Consider the following 24581-nt stretch of genomic DNA (forward strand, 5'->3'; position numbering starts at 1 on the left):
AACGAAAGGAGAAAGATCTTTGGTTCTTCTTAATATTAAATGAAAAAAAAATGTGACCAGCCAGGAATGGATGCAAACACAAAGGAGATACCATCTGCAATATCATTTTGTGCTATCTGGACCTTTACAAATTTGTTTCTAGTAAAATGGAATATAGTTGACATGTTTAAATGATATAAAAATTAATAATTTAAAGTTTATACTCAAAAGTGGAGAAACCAGAATTTTTATCAAAATCCTCAGCCAACTAATAATATATCAGTATGGACAAATCCATTAATTGGAGCTAATTTACTTTAAAAAAATAAAATATATCTACTCATTCAAAAATGACTATGAAAACCCTATTTTTTTAAGTCAGGCTTTAAAATTTACCGTAGTATTTAGTCTTTGATTTTACTTATTGCTTAGTTAATTGATATTCACATTAAATATCATATATATATATATATTATGATGAGCTATTTACTGACATGAGGAACTTCTAGGTGAAATTTAAATGTTTACCAGTTAATATGGATAAAAATAACTGGAGTTTCTCCAAGTTTGAGATTTATAACATATGCTCTATCATTTCAGTTAGATCTCATTGTGTTAACAGTACTTCTTGCTTCAATTTTCAGTGTGTTTGTTTTGTTATTTTATTTTAAAGGACATTAGTATGTATCTTAGCATCTACAAAACCATTAATAACTCTGGCACCAGGAAATATAAATTAATGGTAAACATAAGTAATGTTTTGGCAATTCTCACCAGGAAAGTATTGTTTTACTTGAAACAAAATAGTGTTTGTTCTGTTTCTACGTTTTTTTCTTTAACATTTTACTATTAAATTTCTTTTAAAGGACAAGGTTGAAATAATGTGAGTGGCTATACATTTACCACAAAAGCCTTGCTGTGAACTATTTCAGGACACTTGCTTTATGATGCGTCTCCCATAGATCATTCCCAACACCAATAATCAAGTCAATTACAGATACTGGTAGATTCCTCTGCATGAATACTTCTGCATGAAATTATCAAAATAATTTACTGTGGACAGTAGCCATATGTAGCTCTTGCCCTAAGTTCTTACAGAAGCAAAACAAATTCAACTCAACATAAGTGAATCTATGAGGAAAAATAATTAGTCTAAACAAATCAGAGACTGCCAAATAACTACTAACTGGGGAATGGGTGATTGGAAACTGCCAACTAGCCTGTAATTAGGAAATTTACCAACCAGAAAGTCCCACTAATTTCTCTAATGGCTTTAAAGTTTCTAATATACTTTAACCAACCAAATACTTTTATCATATTTCATGAATACTTCCGTTTTCCCTTTGCACCCCTTCAGTGGTGTTCTCATTGACTTTATAGTTTCAGCATTGCTCAAAAGGCTACGGTCTTCAGAAAGCTGGGCAAACTTCCTCTCCTTTATTATTTTTTTTTAGTTAAAAAGCAATGAATTTCATTATAGCATCTTCATACATATATGTAATTTTCCTATGTTCTGATTAACCCTTCTCCAATGCCTCCCAGTCTGATATCCACTAAGTAGTTCTGCTCTCCTGTCATTTGCAGTCCATTACTCTCTTTTATCTCCCTTCGTCTTTCCCTCAAACCTTGAGATCTCTCCCCCCATCTCATGGTCCTGTTTCTGCTTTTATGACATACACACACACACACACACACACACACACACACACACACACACACACAGTGAGACAGGTGGAGAAAGATTAATTGTATTAATTATGTAAATTGTGTTTATGAGAGAAAACTTTGTATTTGTCTTTCTGAACCTGGCTTATTTCACTTTATGTAACGACCTCCAGTTGCATCCATTTTTCTGCAAATGTCATCAATGGTTTTGTTTTTCTTTATGGCTGCATACGGCTCCATTGTGTATATGTAGACATGCTTTCTTTATCCATTTATCTGTTGGTCAATGTCTAAGCCTGTTCCATTTCTCTGCAACTGTGAATAATGCAGAAATAAACATGGATAGGCAGTATCTCTGTGGTGTGATGACTTAGAATTTTTTGGTATTTATACCTAGGAGTAGAATAGCTTGGTCATGTAGTAGTTATATTTTTAGTATTTTGAGGAACCAACACACTGACTTCCCTAGTGGCTACTACAGTTTCCATTACCATAGTAAAGGATAAGAGTTCCTCTTTCCTAATATAGTTGTGAATGCAAAGTCTTAACTGTGGAAATGTATAAAATAAAATGAAATGTTGTCAGGATATAATTGCACTGGGTAAACATCTCCATTCCCAAAGGATAAATATGAGAATAGAAAGTAAAGATTAGACCCAAACCCAGGAGAGCAAATATTGAATCCTGTCCCATGTGCTGCCTTCAGGTCACACCAGAGTATGACTGTTCAAGTTAGAAGATTCAGAGAAACATCACCCTTTACTATAGCCACAAATAACATAAAATATCTTGGGGTAACTCTAACCAAACAAGTGAAAGACCTGTATGACAAGAACTTAAATGTCTTTGAAGAAAGAAATTAACTAAGATGTCAGAAAATGGAAAGATTTCCCATGCTCTTGGATAGGTAGAATTAACATAGTAAAAGTGGCAATCTTACTAAAAGCAATCTACAGATTCAATGAAATCCCCATCAAAATTCCAACACAATTCTTCACAGACCTCCAAGAACAATACTCAACTTCATATGGGAAACAAAAAACCCAGGATAGCTAAAATAATCCTGTATAATAAGGGAACTTCCAGAGGCATCACTATCCCTGACTCCAAGCTCTGCTATAGAGCTATAGTAATAAAAACAGGTATTGGTATTGGCATAAAAACAGACACATGGATCAACGGGATCGAACTGAAGACCCTAACATTAATCCACACACCTATAAACATCTGATTTTTGACCAAAAAAAAAAAAGCCAAAACTGTACAATGGAAAAAAGAAAGCAACTTCAACAGATGGTGCTGGCATAACTGGATGTTGACATATAGAAGAATACAAATAGATCCATATCTATTGCCAAGCACAAAACTCAAGTCGAAATGGATCAAGGACCTCAACAAAAAGCCAATTACACTGAGCCTGAGAGAAGAGAAAGTGGGAAGTAGCCTTCAACGCATTGACACAGTAGACCACTTCCTAAATATAACATCAGTAGCACAGACACTGAGAGGAACAACAGTAAATGGGACCTCCTGAAACTGAGAAGCTTCTGTAAGGCAGAGAACATGGTCCATAAGAGACAATGGTAGCCTACAGAACAGAAAAAGATCTTCATCAACTCCACATTTGACAGAGGGCTGATCTCCAAAATATATGAAGAATTCAAGAAACTAGACATCAAAATACCAAATAATCTCATTAAAAATTGGGTACAGATCTAAACAGAGAATTCTCAACAGAAGAATCTCAAATTGCCAAAAGATATTTAAGGAATTGCTCAATATCCTTAGCCATCAGGGAACAGCAAATTAATAAGACTCTGAGATACCATCTTACACCTGTCAGAATGGCTAAGATCAAATACACTGAAGACAGCTTATGTTGGAGAAGATGTAGAGTAAAGGAACACTCCTCCACTGCTGGTGGGAGTACAAACTTGTACAACTACTCTGGAAATCAGTATGGCAGTTTCTTAAAAAATTAGGAACCAACCTACCTCAAGACCCAGCTATACCACTCTTGGGCATATATTCAAAAGATGCTCAACCACACCACAAGGACACTTGCTCAACTATGTACATAACAGCATTATCTGTAATAGCCAGAACCTGGAAACAGCCTAGATGCCCCTCAACTGAAGAATGGATAAAGAAAATGTGGTACATATACACAATGGAGTACTACTCAGCAGTAAAAAAACAATGACATCATGAAATTTGCAGGCAAATGGGTGAAACTAGAAAAAAAATCATCCTGAGTGAGGTAACCCAGACCCAGAAAGACAAACATGGTGTGTACTCACTCATTAGTGGATATTAGATGCAAAGCAAGAGATATCCAGGCTACAGTCCACAACCCCAGAGAAGCTAGGTAAAAAGGAGGACCCTAAGAGGGACATTCATGGAAGACCCCAGGAAGAGGAAATAGTCAAGATCTCCTGGGTAAACTGGGAGTGGAAGTGGAAGGGAGGGGTTGGGGGATGAGAACATGAGGGATCAAGATGACAAGTTGGGGGAGGAATGGAGAGGAAGAGCAATAAAAAAGATATCTTGATAGAGGAAGCTATTATGGGGTTAGGGAGGAACCTGGTGCTATGGAAATTTCCAAGAATCTGTAAGTTTGACTCCCAGCTAAGACTCCTAGCAATAGTGGAGAGGGTGCCTGAACTGGCCTTCTCTTGTACTCAGATTGGTGACTGCCCTAATTGTCATCATAAAACCTACATCCAATAACTAATGGAAGCAGATGCAGAGATCCACAGCCAAGCACTGGGCTGAGCTCCTAGACTTCAATTGAAGAGAGGGAGGAGGGATCACAGGAGCAAGTGAGGTCTGAGGAAAACTGTAGCTAGAGAGTTTTCTCTCCGGGTCCACCAAGCCCTGGCACTCTGACAGCCCACTTATAAAATAAACACACAGACGCTTGTATAATTTAAACTGTTTGGCCTAATGGCTCAGACTTCTTGTTATCTAGTTCTTATATCTTAAATTTACCCATTTCTATTGATCTATAAGTTGCCACATGGCTTGTGGCTTACTGGTATCTTTTACATGTTGCTTGTCATGGCAGCAGAGGGCAGCGTCCCTCTGCCTCAGCCTTCCACTCCCAGAATTCTCCTCTCCTTGTCCTGTCTATACTTCCTTCCTGGCTACTGACCAATCAGTGTTTTATTTATTAACCAATCAGAGCAACACATTTAACATACAGAACAACCCACAGAAAACCACCCAGACAACTGACCCAAGCTAGTATGAGCTCACAGACTCCAGACTGACAGCTAGAGAACCTGCATGTGACCCGACTAGGCACTCTGAATGTGGATGTCAGTTGTGTGGCTTGATCTGTTTGTTGGGCCCCTGGCAATGGTACCAGAACTTATTCCAGGTCCATGAACTGGCTTTTTGGAGCCCATTCCCTATGGTAAGATACACTGCTCAGCCTTGATGCAGGGGGGGAGGGGCTTGATCCTGTCTCAATTTGGTATGTCAGACTTGTCAACTTCCCAAGGGAGGCTTTATCCCCTCTGAGGAGTAAAAGGTGGGTCAGATCGGGGAGGTGGGGCGGGGGCAGGAGAATAGGAGGGAGGAGGAACTAGGGTTGGTATGCAAAATGAAAAAATAAATAAACAAGAAAAAAGGATTCAAGCAGCATTTTGGGGGTACAACATCCTTGCTCCTGAGTCTTAATTTGTACCTGGTCTTTATGGATCAGGTAGGGCTTGAATCCAGCTATAGATTTGGAAGACAATAAAAGTGGTAGACGTAGGCCTTGAAAGAATCATAGTTTCTGTTCAGTAACTGACTCAGTGGAGGCTGCTGGCATTTCTTAGGCAACGTGGCATGAATCTCTCAGACAACAGTAGAAAGGCTTATCCACAACAAGAGGGGGAAGGGTGGTGCGCTGAGAAAATGGATGCTAATGCCACAAGCAGCAGAGCAAGTACTTACACTAACATAAGAGATTTCTCAGGTGTGCTGGGGTAAGATAGTGGTGTGTAAGTTTCCTCCATACCCATGAATAACAAAAATCATGATAATAAAATATAAATTCTAAAGAGAGAAATGAGATCAATAATCAAGAAAGGAATGAATGATAGCCAAAATGCGGGGGGGGGGGGGGGGCGGCGGCGAGCAGGAAAATGACACACAGACAAGTAGGGAGTGGCCATTGGTAGGTTACCAATGTCTCAGCGGATGGCCACACAACCATGAACTTAGCTAGTTGGACACAGGGGGTTATTAATAACAATGACAAGAAAAAAGGGGACATGAAGCTGGGAGACAGATGGGGTGGGAGTTCTAGGGAGGGAGGCAGTGGTGGGTGGATACGATCCCATACACTGTAGAAATATGTGAGAACTCCATGTGGAGGGTCAAGAACTGCTCAGCCCCCAGAGCTTCCTCACTCCATGTGTGGTTTACCTAGAATTCTGAGATGTGGGCCACTTGGGTGTCCAAAGCCTCCTTTCTGTATGGAGTAGCTTACTGACGGACAGGCTCTGAAAACACTGGCACTGGCTGGCAGAGTTCTGGTTCGCTCAGTTTGCATGCTCAGCTGTAGAATTGAAGGCTGCGTTTGCTTTTCCAACTCGGATGCACTCAGAGACAGCCCTCTGCTGGATGTGCCACACCTAGGTGCACACACAGGGGCCTGTGGAACAAGTGGAAACACGCCTAGCCCTAGGTCCCAGAAGCCTGTAGAGTTGGCAGTTATTCCTGGGATGCAAAGAAGTCTCTAAGGTGAATGCAATCCTGTGTCTAACAACATACTTTAAAAAAAAAAAACCAAAATATTGTGTATTATGGGGTGTGTGTGTGTGTGTGTGTGTGTGTGTGTGTGTGTGTGTGTGTGTTTGCTCTTGGAGGCCAGAAGTGGACATTAGATTCCCTGGAACTAGAGTTCTGGGAAGTTCTGAAGTGCCCAATGTGAATGGTGGAAACCAAACTCTGGTTCTTCTCAAGAGCCTCTAGTGTTCTTAACCACTGAGCCTCCTCTCTGGTCTCTTTCTTGTTTTTTTATTCAGTCCTACTACTACTACATGATAGGTAGTCCAATTATTAGCTAAATAGCAGACCATCAAGTTTATTTTTTAAAAAGAAAAAGAAGAAGCACTAAAAGCTGCTGCAACACAGATAACTTCAGTCAATTGCTTTGTGAAAAAGTGATTACTGATTTGTGACAGCACACAAGAAGAGTTCTGGAAACAGGTTTTTCATTCCTGATTTGTGACAGCACACAGTCCATCTAGCACAGCCTCTGATGTCTTTCAGCAGAGTTCTGGAAGCAGGCTTTTAAGGGAGCTCTATGTACCGATCAACCTATATAAATATTTTTGACCATAAACTTTTTCTTTTAATAACCTTGCCACCTACATACAGGAAAAGAAACAAATCTGTCCACAGATGATCTCAGATGGGCTCGCAGTCTGCCTTTTCGTCGGCTCCAGAAAGAAGTGCTCTTTCATAGCGGTCACAGTATTCGGATGTGGTTTGAACTAAGCCCCAACAGTTTCTGCAGTATGCAAAATACCAAGATGTTGGTGAAGAGATAAGCAGCTCTGTAGTATTGAACCATTTGTACAGTCACATGACTTCATAATCTTAAAATAACCAGCTCTTTCAAGGCAATGCTTTGTTCATATGCCATTTTTGCAAGGTTCCTAATAGTACAGGAAAGTCCGTCACTAAACAGAGTATCTCAAAGAAATGTTTTTAGTTTCCGCCTTGTGTGATCCCTTCCCGCTATACACAGGTAGTGTGGGAAGGGGAAGAAGTGTGACTTCCTGCCCACTGTTTCCTCCAGCATTATACCATAATTCAAGAAATCCAAATTTACTTCTACTCCCTTCAACAATGAACCACCATGCTGACCTCATATATCCAGTTAACCACTCTTAAGAAAGGGAAGTGTCGTTGGCTTTTCTCTTGTGTCTTCATTTACCTGTCACCATCGGGGTTGCCAAAGCTTACACTGCATCATCACAGAAATGACATGGTAATAAGGATGATGGGCTATTTTAGTCCATACCAAAGCTTATTTTCTAGCATAGTCATTTTCTGTATTTCTGGGTTTTCAGAGAAAAGCAGAACAGGAAATTAAGGCCATTTTGTTTAATATGTAATACACTATATCAAATGTTTCATATCATGAATTTTGTTTGAAAATTAAGTAACTTCAAGAACACAAGTCAGGACTGCTTTTCCACACTGCCACTCAGTTATGCTATTGTTTAAGCTTCTTTTTATGTGTATGAATATTTGTCTGTATGTATGTCTGTGTACCACAGGCATGCTTTGTGCCCACGGAGGCCACCAGATCCCCTGAAATGTCAGAGTTACAGATGGTTGTGAACTGCCACATGAGTGCTGAGACTTAAACCCGAGTCCCCAGTTAAAGCAGCAGGAGCTCTGCTGTTGAACCTCATCTTCAGCCTCAGCTACTTTCTTGCTGATAAACTTTTCCAATGGTTTCTGCTTTCCCTCATATTTGAAGTATATAAGCTTCTAGGAACTACCTTGTGGATTACTAAAATTCTATAATATCATCAAATACCAAACAACTAGATTAAAAAATGGGCAACAGAACTAAACAGAGAATTCTCAACAGAAGAATCTCAAATGGCAGAAAGACATTTCAGGAATTGCTCAACATCCTTAGTCATCAGGGAAATGCAAATCAATAAGACTCTGAGATACCATCTTACTCCTGTCAGAATGGCTAAGATAAAAAACAGAGATGACAGCTTATGCTGGAGAGAATGTGGAGCAAGGGGAACACTCCTCCACTGTTGGAGAAAGTGCAAACTTGTACAGCCACTTTGGAAATCAGCATGGCAGTTTCGCAGAAAATTGGGAATCAATCTTCTTCAAGACCCAGCTATACCACTCTTGGGCACATACCCAAAAGATGCTCAACCATACCACAAGGACACATGCTCAACTATGTTCATAGCAGCATTATCTGTAATAACCAGAACCTGGAAACAACCTAGATGCCCCTCAACCAAAGAATGGATAAAGAAAATGTGGTACATATACACAATGGAGTACTACTCAGCAGTTAAAAAAAAAAAACACAATGACATCATGAAACTTGTAGGCAAATGAATAGGACTAGAAAATATCATTCTGAGTGAGGTAACACAGACTCAGAAGGACAAACATGGTATGTACTCACTCATAAGTGGATATTAGATGCAAAGCAATGAATAAACAGTCTACAACCCACAGCTCCAGAGATGCTAGGTAACAAGGAGGACCCAAAGAGGGACGAACAGATCGCCCTGGGAAGGGGAAATAGATGAGATCTCCATTAGTAAACTGGAGATGTGGGGAGGGGTGTGGAGAGTAGGGGATGGGGGATGAGAAAGGATTGTCAAGCTGGAACAGGGATGGAGTGAGAGATCAATGAAAGAGATACCATGATAGAGGGAGACATGGGAATAGGGAGAAACTGGGTGCTAGGGAAGTTCCCAGGAATCCACAAGGATGACCCTAGCTTAGACTACTAGCAATAGTGGAGAGGGTGCCTGAACTGGCTTACCCCAGTAATCAGACTGGTGAATACCCTAACTGTCATCATAGAGCTTTTATCCAGTAACTGGTGGAAGCAGATGCAGAGATCCACAGCTAAGCACCAGGCAGAGCTCCAGGAGTCCAATCGAAGAAAGAGAAGAGGGATTCTATGAGCAAGGGGCATCAAGTTCATGATGTGGATACCTACAGAGACAACTGGATCAAGCTAGTAGAAACTCATGAACTTTAGACCAACAGCTGTGGAGCCTCCATGGGAATGGACTAGGCCCTCTGTATAAGCAAGATAGTTGTGTAGCTTGATCTGCTTAAGGGGCCCCCTAGCAGTAGGATCAGGATCCATCCCTGGTGCATGAGCTGGCTTTTTGGAGTCCACTACCTATGGTGGGACACCTTCCACAGCCTTGATGCAGGAGGAGGGGGGAGGGGGGTGTTTTTGGACCTGCCTCAACTTAATGTACCAGGCTCTGCTGACTCCCCATGGGAGGCCTTACCTTGTCAGAGGAGGGAATGGGGGGTGGTGAAGGGTTGGAGGGGAAGACTGGGGAGCAAGAGGAGGAAGAGAGAAGGATCTGTGGTTGGTATGTAAAATGAATAAAGAATTTCTTAATGAAAACATTTAAAAAAAAAAAAAAAGAACTTCCCAAGCTGGGCGGTGGTGGCGCACGCCTTTAATCCTAGCACTCGGGAGGCAGAGGCAGGTGGATCTCTGTGAGTTCGAGGCCAGCCTGGGCTACACAGTGAGTTCCAGGAAAGGCTCCAACAGAGAAACCCTGTCTCAAAAAAAAAAACAAAAAAACTTTCCACTCTAAAAAAAATTCTATAAATGCTTCTAATTTTTGTTTCATCTACCTTTTTGTTTCATCTACCTGGCAAGGTGAACCAAGTATTATCTAACATAGGAAATAATTACCTAATGAAATTCCCTTACCAGAGAAGTCAATGTGCTTTAGAAATAAAAGGACGGGGGCGAATGATGTGAAACACTGTCATCTGGGCAGGACATGGCCAATGTGCTCATGAACTCACTGCAGCTATGGCTGCCTGCACAAGGTCAAGCCAACAAGATAGTCAGCATTCCCACAAACATCCCCAACTGGACTGTGAGCTACAAAAAGGGGGTGGGGGACATGGAGAGGGGAGGATATATACTGGGATTGCCTGGAGGGAGTAAGGGAGATTAGGGAGGGGAGTTGGGATGGATACAGCCAAGACTCTTTGTTTACATGTATGAAATCGCTAAAAAATAAAAGCTTCTATTAAAGAAAACAAAATAATGGTATGAAATTTTGGTGGCACCAAATAGCCATTTGACATGCATTATACTTGTGATCAATAATAAAAGAATTTCAGGTTCAAATCCCTTCAGATGGTCATCAATGTCCTTCTTTGTGTGTCTCAGATGATTGAAAACAGGATTTCTTGCATGGCACACAGTTTCTCTGAATTCACACAAATCTTTCTACCATTTACAGTATGGCATTTACAGGAATGGTTACAAAATACAATCCTCCCTGTGTGAGTATGGATCTACAGCAGATGGAACTGAAAGACACTTCTGTGTGCTGCTTTTACACATCACAAGATCCCAGGTCAAACCATCAGACACAGAGAATTTCCTTGCATTTGGTTTCTGTCAAACCACTTTGTACGTTTCTTGATTAAAAACACAGAAATATACTATAAACATACGTAAAAGCACAACAAACAGCTTAGCAAAACACTTTAGAGTTTATGGTTAGAAAACTATATATATTGTTTATAGACTTAATACATTTTTGTTAAAAGTTAAAGACAACACAGCTTTCCCTTTTTGGTTCTAATAAAATATAAAATTTTTCATATCATTTTCCTGGGTATTAGCTCACTGCAAATAAAAATTCAAATATTAGTTTGGGAGGCAGAGGCAGGCAGATTTTTGTGAGTTCTGGCCAGCCTGGTTTACATAAGTGAGTTCCAGGATAGCCACAGCTACACAGGAAAACCCTGTCTCAACAAAATACAGAAAAAAAATTCAAATACTAATCACACTTAAAAGTATACATGATTTTTATTTTTTACCTGTATGAGTTTTGCCTACATGTATGTATACCATGTATATAGGCCAGAAGATGGTACTAGATCTCCTGGAACTAGTTACAGATGGTTGTGAGCTGCCATGTGGGTTTTTAAATACAGTTGGAAATTGAATATAGTTCCTCTGCAAGAGTAGGAGATGCTCTTATCCACTGAGCCATCTCCAGCCTCTGCACACATGTGCTTGAAGAATCAATTCTGTTTGCAAGTAAGTATAATTCATGAGGAAGCAAGATGAGTATTATGTTGTATAACTTATTTTTTTAAATCTTTTTTATTTTGAGACAGAATTTCACTATGTAGTTCTGGCTGTCCTGAAACTCACTATGTAGATCAGGCTAGCCTCGAACTCACAGAGATCCATCCACCTGTCTCTACGTCCCCAGTAAAGGTGTGTGCCAGTAAACCCAGTTCAGTTATTAAAATTATTGAAGTTCTAAACGATATCATTTTCATTTAAAATCTGAAAAATATTAATTATATGCAAAATCTGTACAATACAAGTACATGAGATGGGACGCATTCTGGCATTTGTTCCTATGCACAGACCTCCCAGAGTAACAGAGCAGAGGATCACCATCCCTTCAGCAGCACTGATACAGTCCACTATGATTCAACCTGGTTCCAGGGAAGTATAAAATATAAAAATAGTTCAGGTAGTAGAGCATCAAGGAGACATCACAACAAAATACTCTATAAAATAAACTTTTAAAAGTGTAAAAATTACTTTGTACAAGTAATGGGAGAACACCATAAGAAAATCGGTGAACGCTCACATCCACCAAGTGCTCAATAAATGCTTACCAAATCAAAACGTTAGGAGCAAACACTGATGTATTCCAGAAGATCAATGTTTTCCTTTTCTCCTCCTCCTCTTCTTCTTCCTCCTTCTTCCTTCTTTTTCTCTTTTCTTCTCCTTCTCCTTCTTCTTCTTCTCCTTCTCCTTCTTCTCCTTCTTCTCCTTCTCCTTCTTCTTCTTCATTTTGGTTTGGTTTGGTTTGGTTTGGTTTTTTGAGACAGGGTTTCTCTGTGTAGTTTTGGTGCCTGTCCTGGATCTCGCTCTGTAGACCAGGCTGGCCTCAAACTCACAGAGATCCACCTGGCTCTGCCTCCCAAGTGCTGGGATTAAAGGCAGGTGCCACCGCCACCTGGCTTCTTTTCTTCTTTCTTTAAGTTTATTTATTGAAACAGTCTCCTTAAGAAGCCCTGGCTGGCCTGGAATTCACTAAAGAAATGAGGCTGGGCTGAAACTCACAGAGATCCCAACTGCCTGTGCTGGGATTAAAGGTGTGCACCGTCACACCTGGCTGCCAAGGTTTTTCTTTTCCTAAACTCTTGTGTCATGAACTTCTTTAAAAGTATAGTATATGAGGCAATAAAACTCCAAATTCCTAGTATCAAATACTTCCAGGCTTTTTCCATCTAAGAATAGAAATATAATTACTACCCACATGTAGTGGTATTGTGTTCACCAAAATATTGTGTACCTTAATAAACTTACCTGGGGTCAGAGAACAGACAAGCCACTAGTTAGTCAGTGATAGCACTAAACACTAGTAATAGTCCAAGTAATAGAAACAGAATGTAAAAGAAACAACTATAATCCCAACTTAACATCCAGTAGGAAGGATACTTGGGAAACTTACAACAAAGGAATTGCTCACACTAAAGTAAAAAGATGTGCAGGGGATCTCCAGGGAAGAGAGAAAACACATCTATGCCAAGTCCTCAAAGACTAAAAAGAAGCAGCCATTCAAAACACACGACAATGTTTCAATATACCTGAAACTCCTAGAAAACGCTTAAGAAACAGTTACATCAAAAAACAGGGGCAGCCGGGAAGATGGTTCAGCAGGTAAAGGCACTTTCCCAAGCCTGACGACTTCTTCTTTCCCACATGGTACAAGCAGAGAACATACTTCCGCAAGCTGCCTGGTTTCTCTGTGGGCCAATCATGGTGCACACACACCCACACATATACATATATAAAATACTCAAATACGATGGAAAAAACTCTTTAAAATATAAAGGCATCTTCGTTTCCAAAGGATGACGATAAACAAATGGCAATGTTCATTCTGAGTGTGATTAGTCAGAAAGAGTTAAACATTAACCTTTTATATGCAATATAGAGATTCAAGAGTTACCTTATAGCTCTTATCTTTGAATGTCTGGGTTTATATCCAGTTCTAGCCAGGTGTAGTGGTGCATACCTTTAATCCCAGTACTGAGGAGGCAGAGGCGGGCAGATCTCCGTGAGTTGAGGCTAGCATAGTCTACACAAATTTCAGGACAGCCAAAGCCAAACTGAGACTATAACTTAAAAAATAAATAAATAAATAAATAAATAAATAAATAAATAAATAAATAAATAAATAAATAAATGAATGAATGAATGAATAAAAACCTAGGTTGTAACATCAGCTATTGCTACTACAGTAATGAGGGTCAGCCAAAGTAAATGAATCAATACATTCAGTGTACACAGGAAGGTAAGCTGTCATATAATTAGTACTCTGAAGTTATCTAACGTTCATCCTGTGCAAGTAACTATGGGAAGAGGATTGACTGCAAAGTAAAAACACAACAGCCCCAGCAACATACAACTTAGGAAGACAAAAACAACTTAATATAAGAATAAGAATTATGTAGAGTAATCATTAACAGAGCTGAAGAGAAGAGCTGGAGGAGAGTGTACAAATTTTATGAACTAAAGGCTTCAATAATTTTTCCTCAGTAAATTTTTGGGGGGCCGGGGCGTCTCACGTATCCCAGACTGGCGTCCAACTCCTATACAGACACAGATGACCATAAGCAGTCTGAACTTAGCACTGTCTCCCGGTGCGTGCACTACAGGTGTACACAGCCATACAAGGTTTACGCAGTGGTGAGGATCACTCAAGGGCTTCCTGCATGTGAGGCAAGACTCATTCAACTGAGCTACACACCCAGCCCTCCTCAGTACATTGTTAGAAAAATCATCAGACAGGTGGACTTGGTAGTGGGTCATTTGTCTTTCGGTCTTTAGGCTTAATGAGTCAAATATAAGTCATTTCAACTTTGTTTAGTGTGTACAAATTGAAGATGAAAATTATCACAGAGCCTCACTGAATGACTAAAAGAACAATAAGGAGATACAATATCAATGGAAAACTGAATTTAGAAGATATGAAATTCTAGGCCAGTAATTTCATGATGTAATATATATGGAGTTGGAGTTCTGGCCTCACAGATCACAAGAAACTCAAGATAAATACAGCAATTTTAACACATAACTGAAGTACTATTTAAAGACTACCAAAAAGATTCACTAACAAAATGAAGCTAAGACATTTAACACATTCTGATAATCTGGAAGTTTTTCTTAAAAATCTAAACTACATGCTGTCAAACTGGCTTATGTTCTATATTTATATCTAATCTATATTGCGTACATCTTCATGACTATTTAAAATTCCAATTAATTTTTTCTGTATGATTATATAAAAGGATCTATCAAAATCTTTCAACCTAAATAAATTCACTCTAAGGCAATCTAAACTTCAATGAGACTTAAAACTCAACATCTTTACCCAAACAACCTATTGATATTTTACACTTGACCCAGTAACTTATAATAGTAATTAATATATGTCAAATAAACTTGATCCAATTTTCCAACTACGCTCTCTACTTCCAAGCTGAGGAGAAACAAAGGTTATAATAAGGCTTGTAGGAGGGGTGCAGTCCCACCAATAGACTCTACAGAAAGAAATGCTAGTGGTCCTGGAAACCATCATCAGAATTACCCAAATATATTCGCTAATAATCAACATCATCTCAGGATGAGGCTAACAGCTTGACACTCTTATTCCAAAGCATTTTACCCACGTTATAACTTGTAAACCTTTATGACCCGCTTCACAGTATTTCACTAATCCTAACATCTTTTGAAAATAAAGTTTGTCAGTTAAAATATCTTTTCTAGAGACTACACTTTCATTCATTAGTCTATTGCCTTAACCACTTAGACAATGTCTGAAATTTTAACATTGGGGGCAGTCAGGAAAATAGTATTACAGTTAAGTTTCCTAATGTGGAATATAGTATCTACAGGACTCGTGTGTTTTGGAAAGGCTCATGAGCACATCAAAATGTTGAAAGAAGCCAACTTTCCACCCTCCCCTGATGCTACAAAAGGCTGATGTCTACCCACTGCATTAGCCACTGCTGTAGTAGAGGGTGTGCTCAGTACATTACACGCAAGAATCTGAGTTGCTAAGTTTGCTAAGTTTTTAAGTCTGAGTTTGCTAAGAACCCTTAGCACCAAAAAAAAGAAAAAGAAAAAAAGAAAGGAAGAAAGGAAGGAAGGAAGGAAGGAAGGGAGGGAGGGAGGGAGGGAGGGAGGGAGGGAGGGAGGGAGGGAGGGAGGGAGGGAGGGAGGGAGGGAGGGAGGAAGGAAGGAAGGAAGAAAGAAAGAAAGAAAGAAAGAAAGAAAGAAAGAAAGAAAGAAAGAAAGAAAGAAAGAAAGAAAGAAAGAAAGAAAGAAAGAAAGAAAGAAAGAAAGAAAGAAAGACACTATCTGCATTTGTAAAAGACTATTAGGGTATGGTTTTCATTCATTTCTATGACCTACTACTCAGGCAAAAAGCTATTTTGTCAAAATACCCTTCATAATCACTTTACTGTTATTTTGTTTTAGTTTCTGGAGATGGGGATAGCTCTATGTAGTCCTGGCTGTCCTGGAACTCACTAAGGAGACTCACAGATCCTCCTACCTCTGCCTTCTAACTGCGGGGATTAAAGCATCTGGCTATAATTATGTTCTAAAGCAATCCTTTACATCTTCTTCTGGTCATTCTTGTAAATTTTAGTAAGATCGGGTAATCAGCCTTCATCTGGCAGAAAAACATCACCTTCTGGGAAGAATGCGGAATATCTCCAAACCTGCTATTGTTCAGAGTGGCTTAATAAATTACACATGGCTTTTTCCTATAGTTTGGCATTTTAGTTTTTAAGACATACAAAATATCATGATACTAACAGAATACCTTAATGTAACACTGCTTAAAATTTAGTGGAAGATTTGAACATTTTTATTTAGTTGTTTCAACAAAAAGGAGTATTTAACCATGTACCCTGCTATTATGCTATGGTAAAACAGCCCACAGCAAACGAAGTCCAGAAGATCCCTTAACTGAAACCCCAATTGTCTTAAGGCTACTATTGCTCTGATGAAACACCATGATCACAGCAACTTGAAAAGGAATGTGCTTATCTGGCCTACGACATGTCGTCACTGAAGGAAGTCAGGACAGGAACTCAAGCAGGGCAGGAGCCTGGAGGCAGAGCTGATGCAGAGGCCATGGAGGGGTGCTGCAAATTGGCTTGCTCAACCTGCTTTCTTATAGAACCCAATACCACCAGCCCAGGGACGGCTCCACCACAATGGGTTGAGCCCTTCCCCCATCAATCACTAAGAAAATGCTCTACAGGCTGGCCTACAGTGGATCTCATGGAGGCATTTTCTCAACTGAGGTTCCTCCTCTCTGAAGACTCTAGCTTGTGTCAAGTCAACATAAAACTAGCCAGGACACCAATCATTCCATAGTCTACGTAAAGTGTTGTACTTGCCAGATTTCCCAAGTATTAGCTGGGTAAAATATAGCAAGACAGACTTGGAGGTCTTTCAGCTACCCCCTAACACACAGCCCTGGGTGGTGGGCCAAAGAAGTCAATCCTTTTGGTGCCAAGCTTCTTAAATAGACTTCAGTTCTTCAAGATTTCTTTCTCTGGACAGTTTCTTCATATCAGTTCCCTATATATCTTTGTTAGACTGCCTCAGAGTCAAGAACAGCCCACCAGCCCAAATGTAATTCTCTTAAATTTGAGTAATAAGGAGGCCCAAGTTTTTGCACATCTACATATTAAACCAAACGTGACCAAAAAAATATGGGGGGGGGGGGAACAACACCAAATTTGAAGCCTCCCCACCTAGAGTTTTGTTCATTTATCACTTCCCTACAATATGAGTATCTACTCTGAGAACAGATGCAGAGATTACCCAAAAAAAGGAGCCAATCCTTTCAATCTATTAAGACTATTTTAAAATTTTCAAGTTGACTTAAAACTATGTGTAGAAATCTGAGTCTTTTTTAAGCTTTTTATAGATTCAAAAGTCCAATACTGAAGATAACTGAAGAAAATGTTTCCATAGTCCGATACATACACCACAAGGGTAGTTTTTAATCTTGTGCTTTACTCGGGATATCTGTATCGATTCTTCAAACCCAAGGAAGTATAAAATCAAACTGAGTTTTCAAAACCCGAGCACAGGTAGAATGGGTCAATGTGACCTAGTTGTCTTACTTTATGAACATACAGTAACCATTTTGTAGACTGCTCTTTCTTTAAACCTAATTGTACTATACTAACAATATACATACGAGGAAAATCTGCTTTGTGGCGGTTAAATTGTCAAAGCTCTCCTTAAGAACTGTGGGCCAAATCTAAACAGTTGACTATTCTAATACACACAAAAAGAATTTCCTGTCTTTATTAACTTATGTTAGAACATACAGATTGTACTCTTCATAGAGGAATGCCACTAAAATAAAAGCGGAGGTGTGAACGCTTACCTCTTTTAATATTCATATTCAATCCCCCTAGATTATCAGAGTTAAATATAAAAATTAACAGGCATAAAATACCCTCATATTTTCCAAATAGTAATTTAAAAACAAATTCCTAACCAAATCCAAGGTCAGCAAATAGTTACCAGATGATGAGAAATTTAAACTTTAAGCTGGCAAGTCAACTTTAGATCTCAAATCTAGTAATACAAAGGTAAAAAAAACCTTTATGTTAGGCTATATGTATACATATTTTCCTACCCATGTTGTAAGTTCTAAATGGGCCTTGTTATTTTGAGGAGAGTCAACCTCAGCCACAATCAGGAGGAAGAACAGTAATTTGTTTGCTGGGAATTGTGCGTACTTTGAAAATTCCAAAGCCTGTTTTTCATCTTTAGGGTATCATAGTACATGTTCTATAAAACTGCTGGCTGAAGCCTGAGTAGTAGTAAGGTCTGTGTTGAAAACACCAAAATAGTTCAGAAAAGTAGCCGATTTTGAGATATTTGCTTGGACTAGAAAAGATAATTTGAAAGAGAAGTTTCAAAAAGGTGAAATAAGCTTTTCTTCCCAGAATAAATTATTGGACTTTTTGCACAAGTACATTATTTGTACTTTATATAATTAATAAGACTTTGCATTTATGCTAAACATCTCTAAACTGTTACCTTTTTTTTAGACAACACTTTAGTGAGATGCATTTTTTAAGATATCCAATAAGCCATGACTACTACTAATCTTTGCCACTTGGAGGTACAGAGATTAACAGGCTATTCACTAAATAAAATGAAAATATTACCTATGGTTTCTAAGGCACACAGTTATCTACAACATCTAAAGTGGGATTTATTTGCTGGACCACAATAAGTTCTCAGAACATTTGCTGTAACTTGGGTAGAAATAGGCAAGTATTCACATTAGTCTCCAGTCCAAAAATGTATTTCAGCTAAAATATGTCAATCCTCACATCTGCAGTCACTTAAAGATGATCAGTATTGTGCTGGGAAGTTTCTGCAGCTACTTTGGGATGACAATACAGTGCTCAGGGTTTTAGAGGATTGGGCAAATTCTGTTCCCTTTTGTTCAACAATGCCTCATCTCCACTACATAAAACCTGGTCTCCAGTCCCACTACCGGGGTTATTACACAAAGTGATTACATTATAAAAGGCCTCCAGATCACTCTGTTCAAATGTAACAGCTGGTTTCAGGGATGTTCCAGGAGCAAGGGAACTTCCTCCAACAATTCTCAGGTTGATAAATTTGATTTTCCAAGTATTTTCCACAAAAGGGCTACGGATAAGTCCAAAAATTTGTTCAAATATGCCCAAGCAAGTATTTCCTCTGTGGACAGTCCCTGCAACTCCAACCATAACTAATCCATGAGGAGAAGAAGCACATTTTAGTCCTTGAGAATCGAGGTTGGGACTGAGAAAAAGAAATTCCTCTTTCACTAATGACAGTAAACGAAGGCTCACAATTTCTGCTCCTTGGTAGTCTATCACGTTTTGTTCTGAGGTGCTATAATAAAACCTAAGCTTGACATCATGCCAGAAGTGCTGTGGGCCCCATTCTTCTTGAGGTGGTCCCAGAAAAGGATTCTGAGAATTAAGAAGTTCAAAGAACCAGTGGCAGAATTCTTCTCCTAAGCGACGGAAATCAACCTTTTCAGCGTTTTGCTCTTCTTTTGCCTGCTGGTTAAAACAAAGACAGAGGAAAGTGAAGGTTCACCTCTCACAGCCAAAGTTCTAAATGCAAATGTATTGGTCAGAGCAAAGACCAATGAACTACATCATGCACAGAACAACTTCTTCCAAAAGGAAGAGTGTTGCTGGTTGGTTTTGCTCTTTTGGGGGTCCACCACCCAGCTCCCAAATAAATATACATGGAGGTTTCTTTTTTTCCCCCAGAGGCTATGTATCTTTTTTTAATTAAGAATTTTTTTATTCATTTTTACATACCAACCACAGATGCCCCTCTTCCATCATCCTGCCCCTCCCACCTCCCCCCCTCAACCCACCCCTTATTCCTTCCTCCAACAAGGAAAGGCCTCCCATGGGGAGTCAGTAGATCCTGGTACATTCAGTTGAGGCAGGTCCAAGTCCCTCCCCCTGCATCAAGACTATGCAAGATGTCCTATCACAGGTAATGGGCTCCAAAAAGCCAGCTCATGCACCAGGGATGGATCCTGATCCTACTGCCAGAAGGTCCCTTAGGCAGATCAAGTTACACAACTGTCTCGCTTATGCAGAGGGCCTAGTCCAGTTCCATGGAGGTTCCACAGCTGTTGGTCTAAAGTTCATGAGTTCCCACTAGTTTGGTTCAGTTGTCTCTGTGGCATATTAATTATAAATGTCCAGCCTTAGGTTGGCTTGTTTCTTGCCAGCTTTTCTGAACTTATTATCCTATCTATCTTTTGCCTGTGGGCTTTTACCTTTCTCTATTCCTGTATACCTTTCACTACTTCTTACTCTGAGGCTTGCTATGTAGCTGGGTGGCTGGCTCCTTGCATCCTCCTCCTCTCGAACTTTCTTCTTCTTCCCCCAGATTTCCCCTTCTGTATATTCTCTCTGCCTGCCAGCCCCATCTATCCTTTCTCCTGCCTTGATATTGGATGTTCAGTCCTTTATTAGACCGTCAGGTGTTTTAGATAGGCAAGGTAACACAGCTTCACAGAGTTAAACAAATGCAACATAAACAAAAGTAACACACCTTAATAATATTCTACAACAGAAGAAAAAATCTTCAATTTAAATTTTATCTAAGTAAAATTTAACAAGCCCACTGCTGGGTTCAGTGTCACACAGCTAAGATGTCAGCTACTCAGGAGGCTGAGGGAGAAGAAGGCTGGCTTGAGCACAGGAACCCAAGACCAGCCTTAGCATTCTCTCATTCATTCATTCATCCATTCATTCATTCTCTTACTCTCCCTCTCTCTTCCCCTTCCTACCCCCTCTCATTTCTTTTTTTTCAATGTGTTTGGGATCAAACCAGATAGATAACCCTAGACCTTTATCTTCTTCTTCTAAGAAAGGGTCTTACTCTGTATCCAAAACTGACCTGGAGCTTGCAATCATCATGTCTCTTATCTCCTGTATGCTGAGGTTACAGGCATCTAACATTCCACCTATTCTGATACCCTGTTCTCCTCAAAACCAATTCTAAAACAGTAATACAGGAATGTTATTTGCAATTCCGATGATTTGATCTTAGAAAAAGTTAAAAAAAATAAAAATAAAAAATGAACAAAGCCCTTTAAAATAATCAATATCAGCATGAATAGTCAATGACAATGGTTTGTGCATAGTTTTCCCTTGACTGTACACATCTTCCAAAACTTTAAAACAAGTGCTTCAAATGGATCCTTTTTTTTTTTTTTTTGGTTTTTCGAGACAGGGTTTCTCTGTGTAGCTTTGTGCCTTTCCTGGAACTCACTTGGTAGCCCAGGCTGGCCTCGAACTCACAAAGATCCGCCTGCCTCAGCCTCCCGAGTGCTGGGATTAAAGGCGTGTGCCACCACCGCCCGGCTTTCAAATGGATCCTTTATTGAATGTAAATGTCAAAAAAGGTGATTATACAAATAATTTCAATAATTAATAAAACTCATGAGGAATTTGCATTTTTCTAACATCATCATAAATTCTATTGAAAAGTAAGCTCTTATTACTCATTCTATCTGCTCTAACATAAAATGACTATTATTTTTTTAATCAGGAAAAGTTTGTCAGAACTTTTTTAAAAAATTTCCCTCTACAAAAAAATAAACAAAATTTTAAAAAAAAATTCCCTCTACCTTCCTTAAACAGATACTTCTAAAGGTGTTTGAAATGGGTAATTTTCCATGACCAGAATAAATACTATTTTTTAATTAAAAGGGAATATTACTATAAAAACACACCCTATAAACTAGACTCCATGAACCTATGTATTTCAGAACATAGTACTTTACCAAAAATAAAATATGTCTTATTCTATACTACATGGAGTGCCTGCAATTCACTATATTTGGCACAGAATGTGGTATTTAAGTTTATTTTCCTGGTCTTCACAATAAGCTTGATAACATATTATTTCTATGAGCATTTCTTTTTCTCCTTTCAGTATATTAAGCAAACAAGACCTTAAAACATCCTTTTTTAGCTGCACTATGAAAGAATAGTAACTATCCAGAGTTCAATCTATCAACTTTAAGTACTCAGTAGTGCGCACAAACACACACACACACACACACACACACACACACACACACACACACACGAGCAGCCAGGATTAATTGAAGTGGAAATCATTTTCTTCAAGTTTTTTAAATGAGTTTTTTGCTTGACTACCAAAGACAGTGGTCTTGAATAAGATAATAAATGAGATAAAGACTAGAAAAGACAAGTACTATGAACCATGCACCTCAGAGCTAGGATTATTTGCATAGTTTCAGACAGAACAAGGATTCAGAACAAAGTACAAATTTAGTGTACCTGTTCAAAGAGCTGGATGTCCTCTGTCTTTGTATCTGATTCTGCTGTCTCCTTCAATTTTGGTGCCTGTTTTTCCCAATAATCTTTTGCATACTGAATAAGATTGTGCTTTTCAGTAGTTGGGGGTACAAACACCCCGTGTTTTGCCAAATACTTAAATATGACTTCTCGGTGGACTTTTTTGCGCCTCAGAAGTTCTTCTACATTTTGGCTATAAACTAATATTGCATGAATAGCATCTAGAAAAAAAATAACCATAATTAATAGACAATCACAAGGCATTTGCAAATTTGCCCAACATCAGCAAAAATTCTAGTGAAAAATATTTTAAGCTCACGATATTTGCTTTTGCATTAAGATGGCTCTGGCTTTGAAAAGCAAGAAGTCGCTCATCCATTTGTTTGCTTTTTAAATCCTTTATACTTTAAACTTCCTTTACCTTGCCAGTGATGGTGCCGGTGTTGACATGGTGGTAATGAGTGGTGATTCAGCCTTTAGTCCACTTGGGAGGCAGAGGCAGGCAGTTCTCTGAGTTCAAGGCCAGCCTGGTCTACAAAGCCAAGTCCAGGGTAGCCAGGGCTACACAGTGAAACCCTGTCCCCCAAAACCAAAATAAATAATATGAGTTGTTTTAATAAAAAAATATTTGACCCAGGAAAAATTTCTCTGCCCCAAATATCAAAAAAAAAAAAAAATCTATAAACCTTGAAAAAGTGATTAAAATGACAGTATTTGAGATGTCGAGGAATGTTGTTAAACTCCTGATTCTACAGATAATCGAAGTTGGTAAGTGGCCGAATCAGGAAGTTGCTTTTAAATTAAAAAGTTGTGCTACAAACACAGACTAAAATGTATCTTTTGGATACACAACGGGTGCAAAATGGCAAATATTAACTTTTAAAAAGTGCACTCGTTACCTATGTCTTCCAAAGATCTTATTCCACGGGACACACAGTATCTGTGAGGCCCCTATTTCAAACTTTCCTAAGGCAATCCTCTTTTTCCACCCATTTCAGGGTAGCTACTACATTCGATTGTTTGGTTTTTTTGTTTGGTTGGTTGGTTTTTGGGTTTTTTGTTGTTGTTGTTTTTAATAGGGGGTTGGTTGTCACTTCTATTCCTTTCTTTACAGCAACATACGTATCATTACTGTATTTAGTAAGGATGTTTTGAATGGTTTATAAATTCAACGTACATATATATCCTTTGTGTCTTACATATAACCTTTTTTAATTTAAAAACAAACAAAAACAAAAAACTTGTGGTTTTGCCACTTCTCAACTTTATCTGTCCGATGAAGAGACTGAGCATTCCTTGACAGATATGGATTAAAGCCACCGGCCTTTTGTTGGGTGTAGTAGGTATTTACCTAGGAGACCCACAAAAGGCGTCTGTGTTCTCCCTTCCGGGGGGAAAGAAAACCGCCAGATCAGCAGCAGCTGATGCCCTCGGAGGACAGAAACTTAAAATGAAACACACACTCTGGGGCTTTCTGGAAATCACGAAAAAAACAAAAACAAAAAACGGCTGACTCGTACTCGGGCCATCAAGTCCACAAAGTTTTACCGGGTCGGTATCTGACACTCGCAAAATCCCGGGAGCCGCTCCGCTGCCCGACCCTGCGGCGTGGGGGACGGCAGAGCTGGGCAGCCGCGGCCGGAGCGGCCTCTCCAGAGCGGGTTCTGGCCCGGGGGAGCGGAGCAGCCTCCCCGGACCGGAGCGGAGCAGACCCGAGCGGACCCCGCGGAGCGGAGGGAGGCGGTACCTTGGCGGTCCACAGGCTGCACCAGGCGGTTGGTGACGGTGTCGCACAGGGCCATGATCTCGTCATCGTCCAGCAGGCCGAGCAGGTGACGGCAGCCCTCCGTCTCTAAGTGGCTGAGCCCAGACATCTCGCCCCCGGGGAAGGGGGCAGAGGACGACGCCACCAATGCCGCCCTCTCGGCCCGCCGGCCGGCCGGCGCCTTAGCAACAGGCACCGGAAGTGCCTTTCCAGCCGCTCGTGCCGGAAGGAAGGGGCTCGGAGATTCCAGCCCCCTGGGCGGAAGTGCGGGCTCAGAAAGTCGGCGAGGAGACGCGCGGAGGGGCGGGGAGCCCGACTTGTGGGTCCCGGAGCCGTCTTGGGAGTTGCGTCCCACCGATGGCGCTTCAGAGAGGCGTCGTGAACATTCACCTTCCCCCACGAGGGCTGGTTAGAAAGGAAACTTGAAACTCACCAGCGCTGCCTCCTTTAAGAGCGACCTGAAGGG

At 39.9% G+C, this 24581-nt stretch overlaps 1 protein-coding gene across 1 annotated transcript; it reads right to left on the reverse strand.

Moving 5' to 3' along the window:
• Positions 1-18682: 18682 nt before the first annotated feature.
• C12H3orf38 (chromosome 12 C3orf38 homolog) lies at positions 18683-24581 on the reverse strand. The gene is made up of 3 exons (XM_006981619.4): positions 24098-24581; positions 22333-22571; positions 18683-19554 (listed from the first exon to the last, which is right to left on the reverse strand). The coding sequence occupies exons 1-3, from the start codon at positions 24222-24224 to the stop codon at positions 18904-18906; spliced, it is 1017 nt and encodes a 338-aa protein (XP_006981681.1). The 5' UTR covers positions 24225-24581; the 3' UTR covers positions 18683-18903.

The sequence above is a fragment of the Peromyscus maniculatus genome, chromosome 12, assembly GCF_049852395.1.
Source record: "Peromyscus maniculatus bairdii isolate BWxNUB_F1_BW_parent chromosome 12, HU_Pman_BW_mat_3.1, whole genome shotgun sequence".
Lineage (NCBI taxonomy): Eukaryota > Metazoa > Chordata > Mammalia > Rodentia > Cricetidae > Peromyscus > Peromyscus maniculatus.

What these genes read in the sequence shown, in the direction of transcription:
- C12H3orf38 (XM_006981619.4), bottom strand. Translation starts at nt 24,224, where the DNA reads ATGTCTGGGCTCAGCCACTTAGAGACGGAGGGCTGCCGTCACCTGCTC. An exon ending in GCAGCCTGTGGACCGCCAAG is followed by an intron (nt 22,572 to 24,097) that starts GTACCGCCTCCC and finishes TTTTTTTTCTAG; the next exon opens with ATGCTATTCATGCAATATTA. An exon ending in ACATCCAGCTCTTTGAACAG is followed by an intron (nt 19,555 to 22,332) that starts GTACACTAAATT and finishes TGTTTTAACCAG; the next exon opens with CAGGCAAAAGAAGAGCAAAA.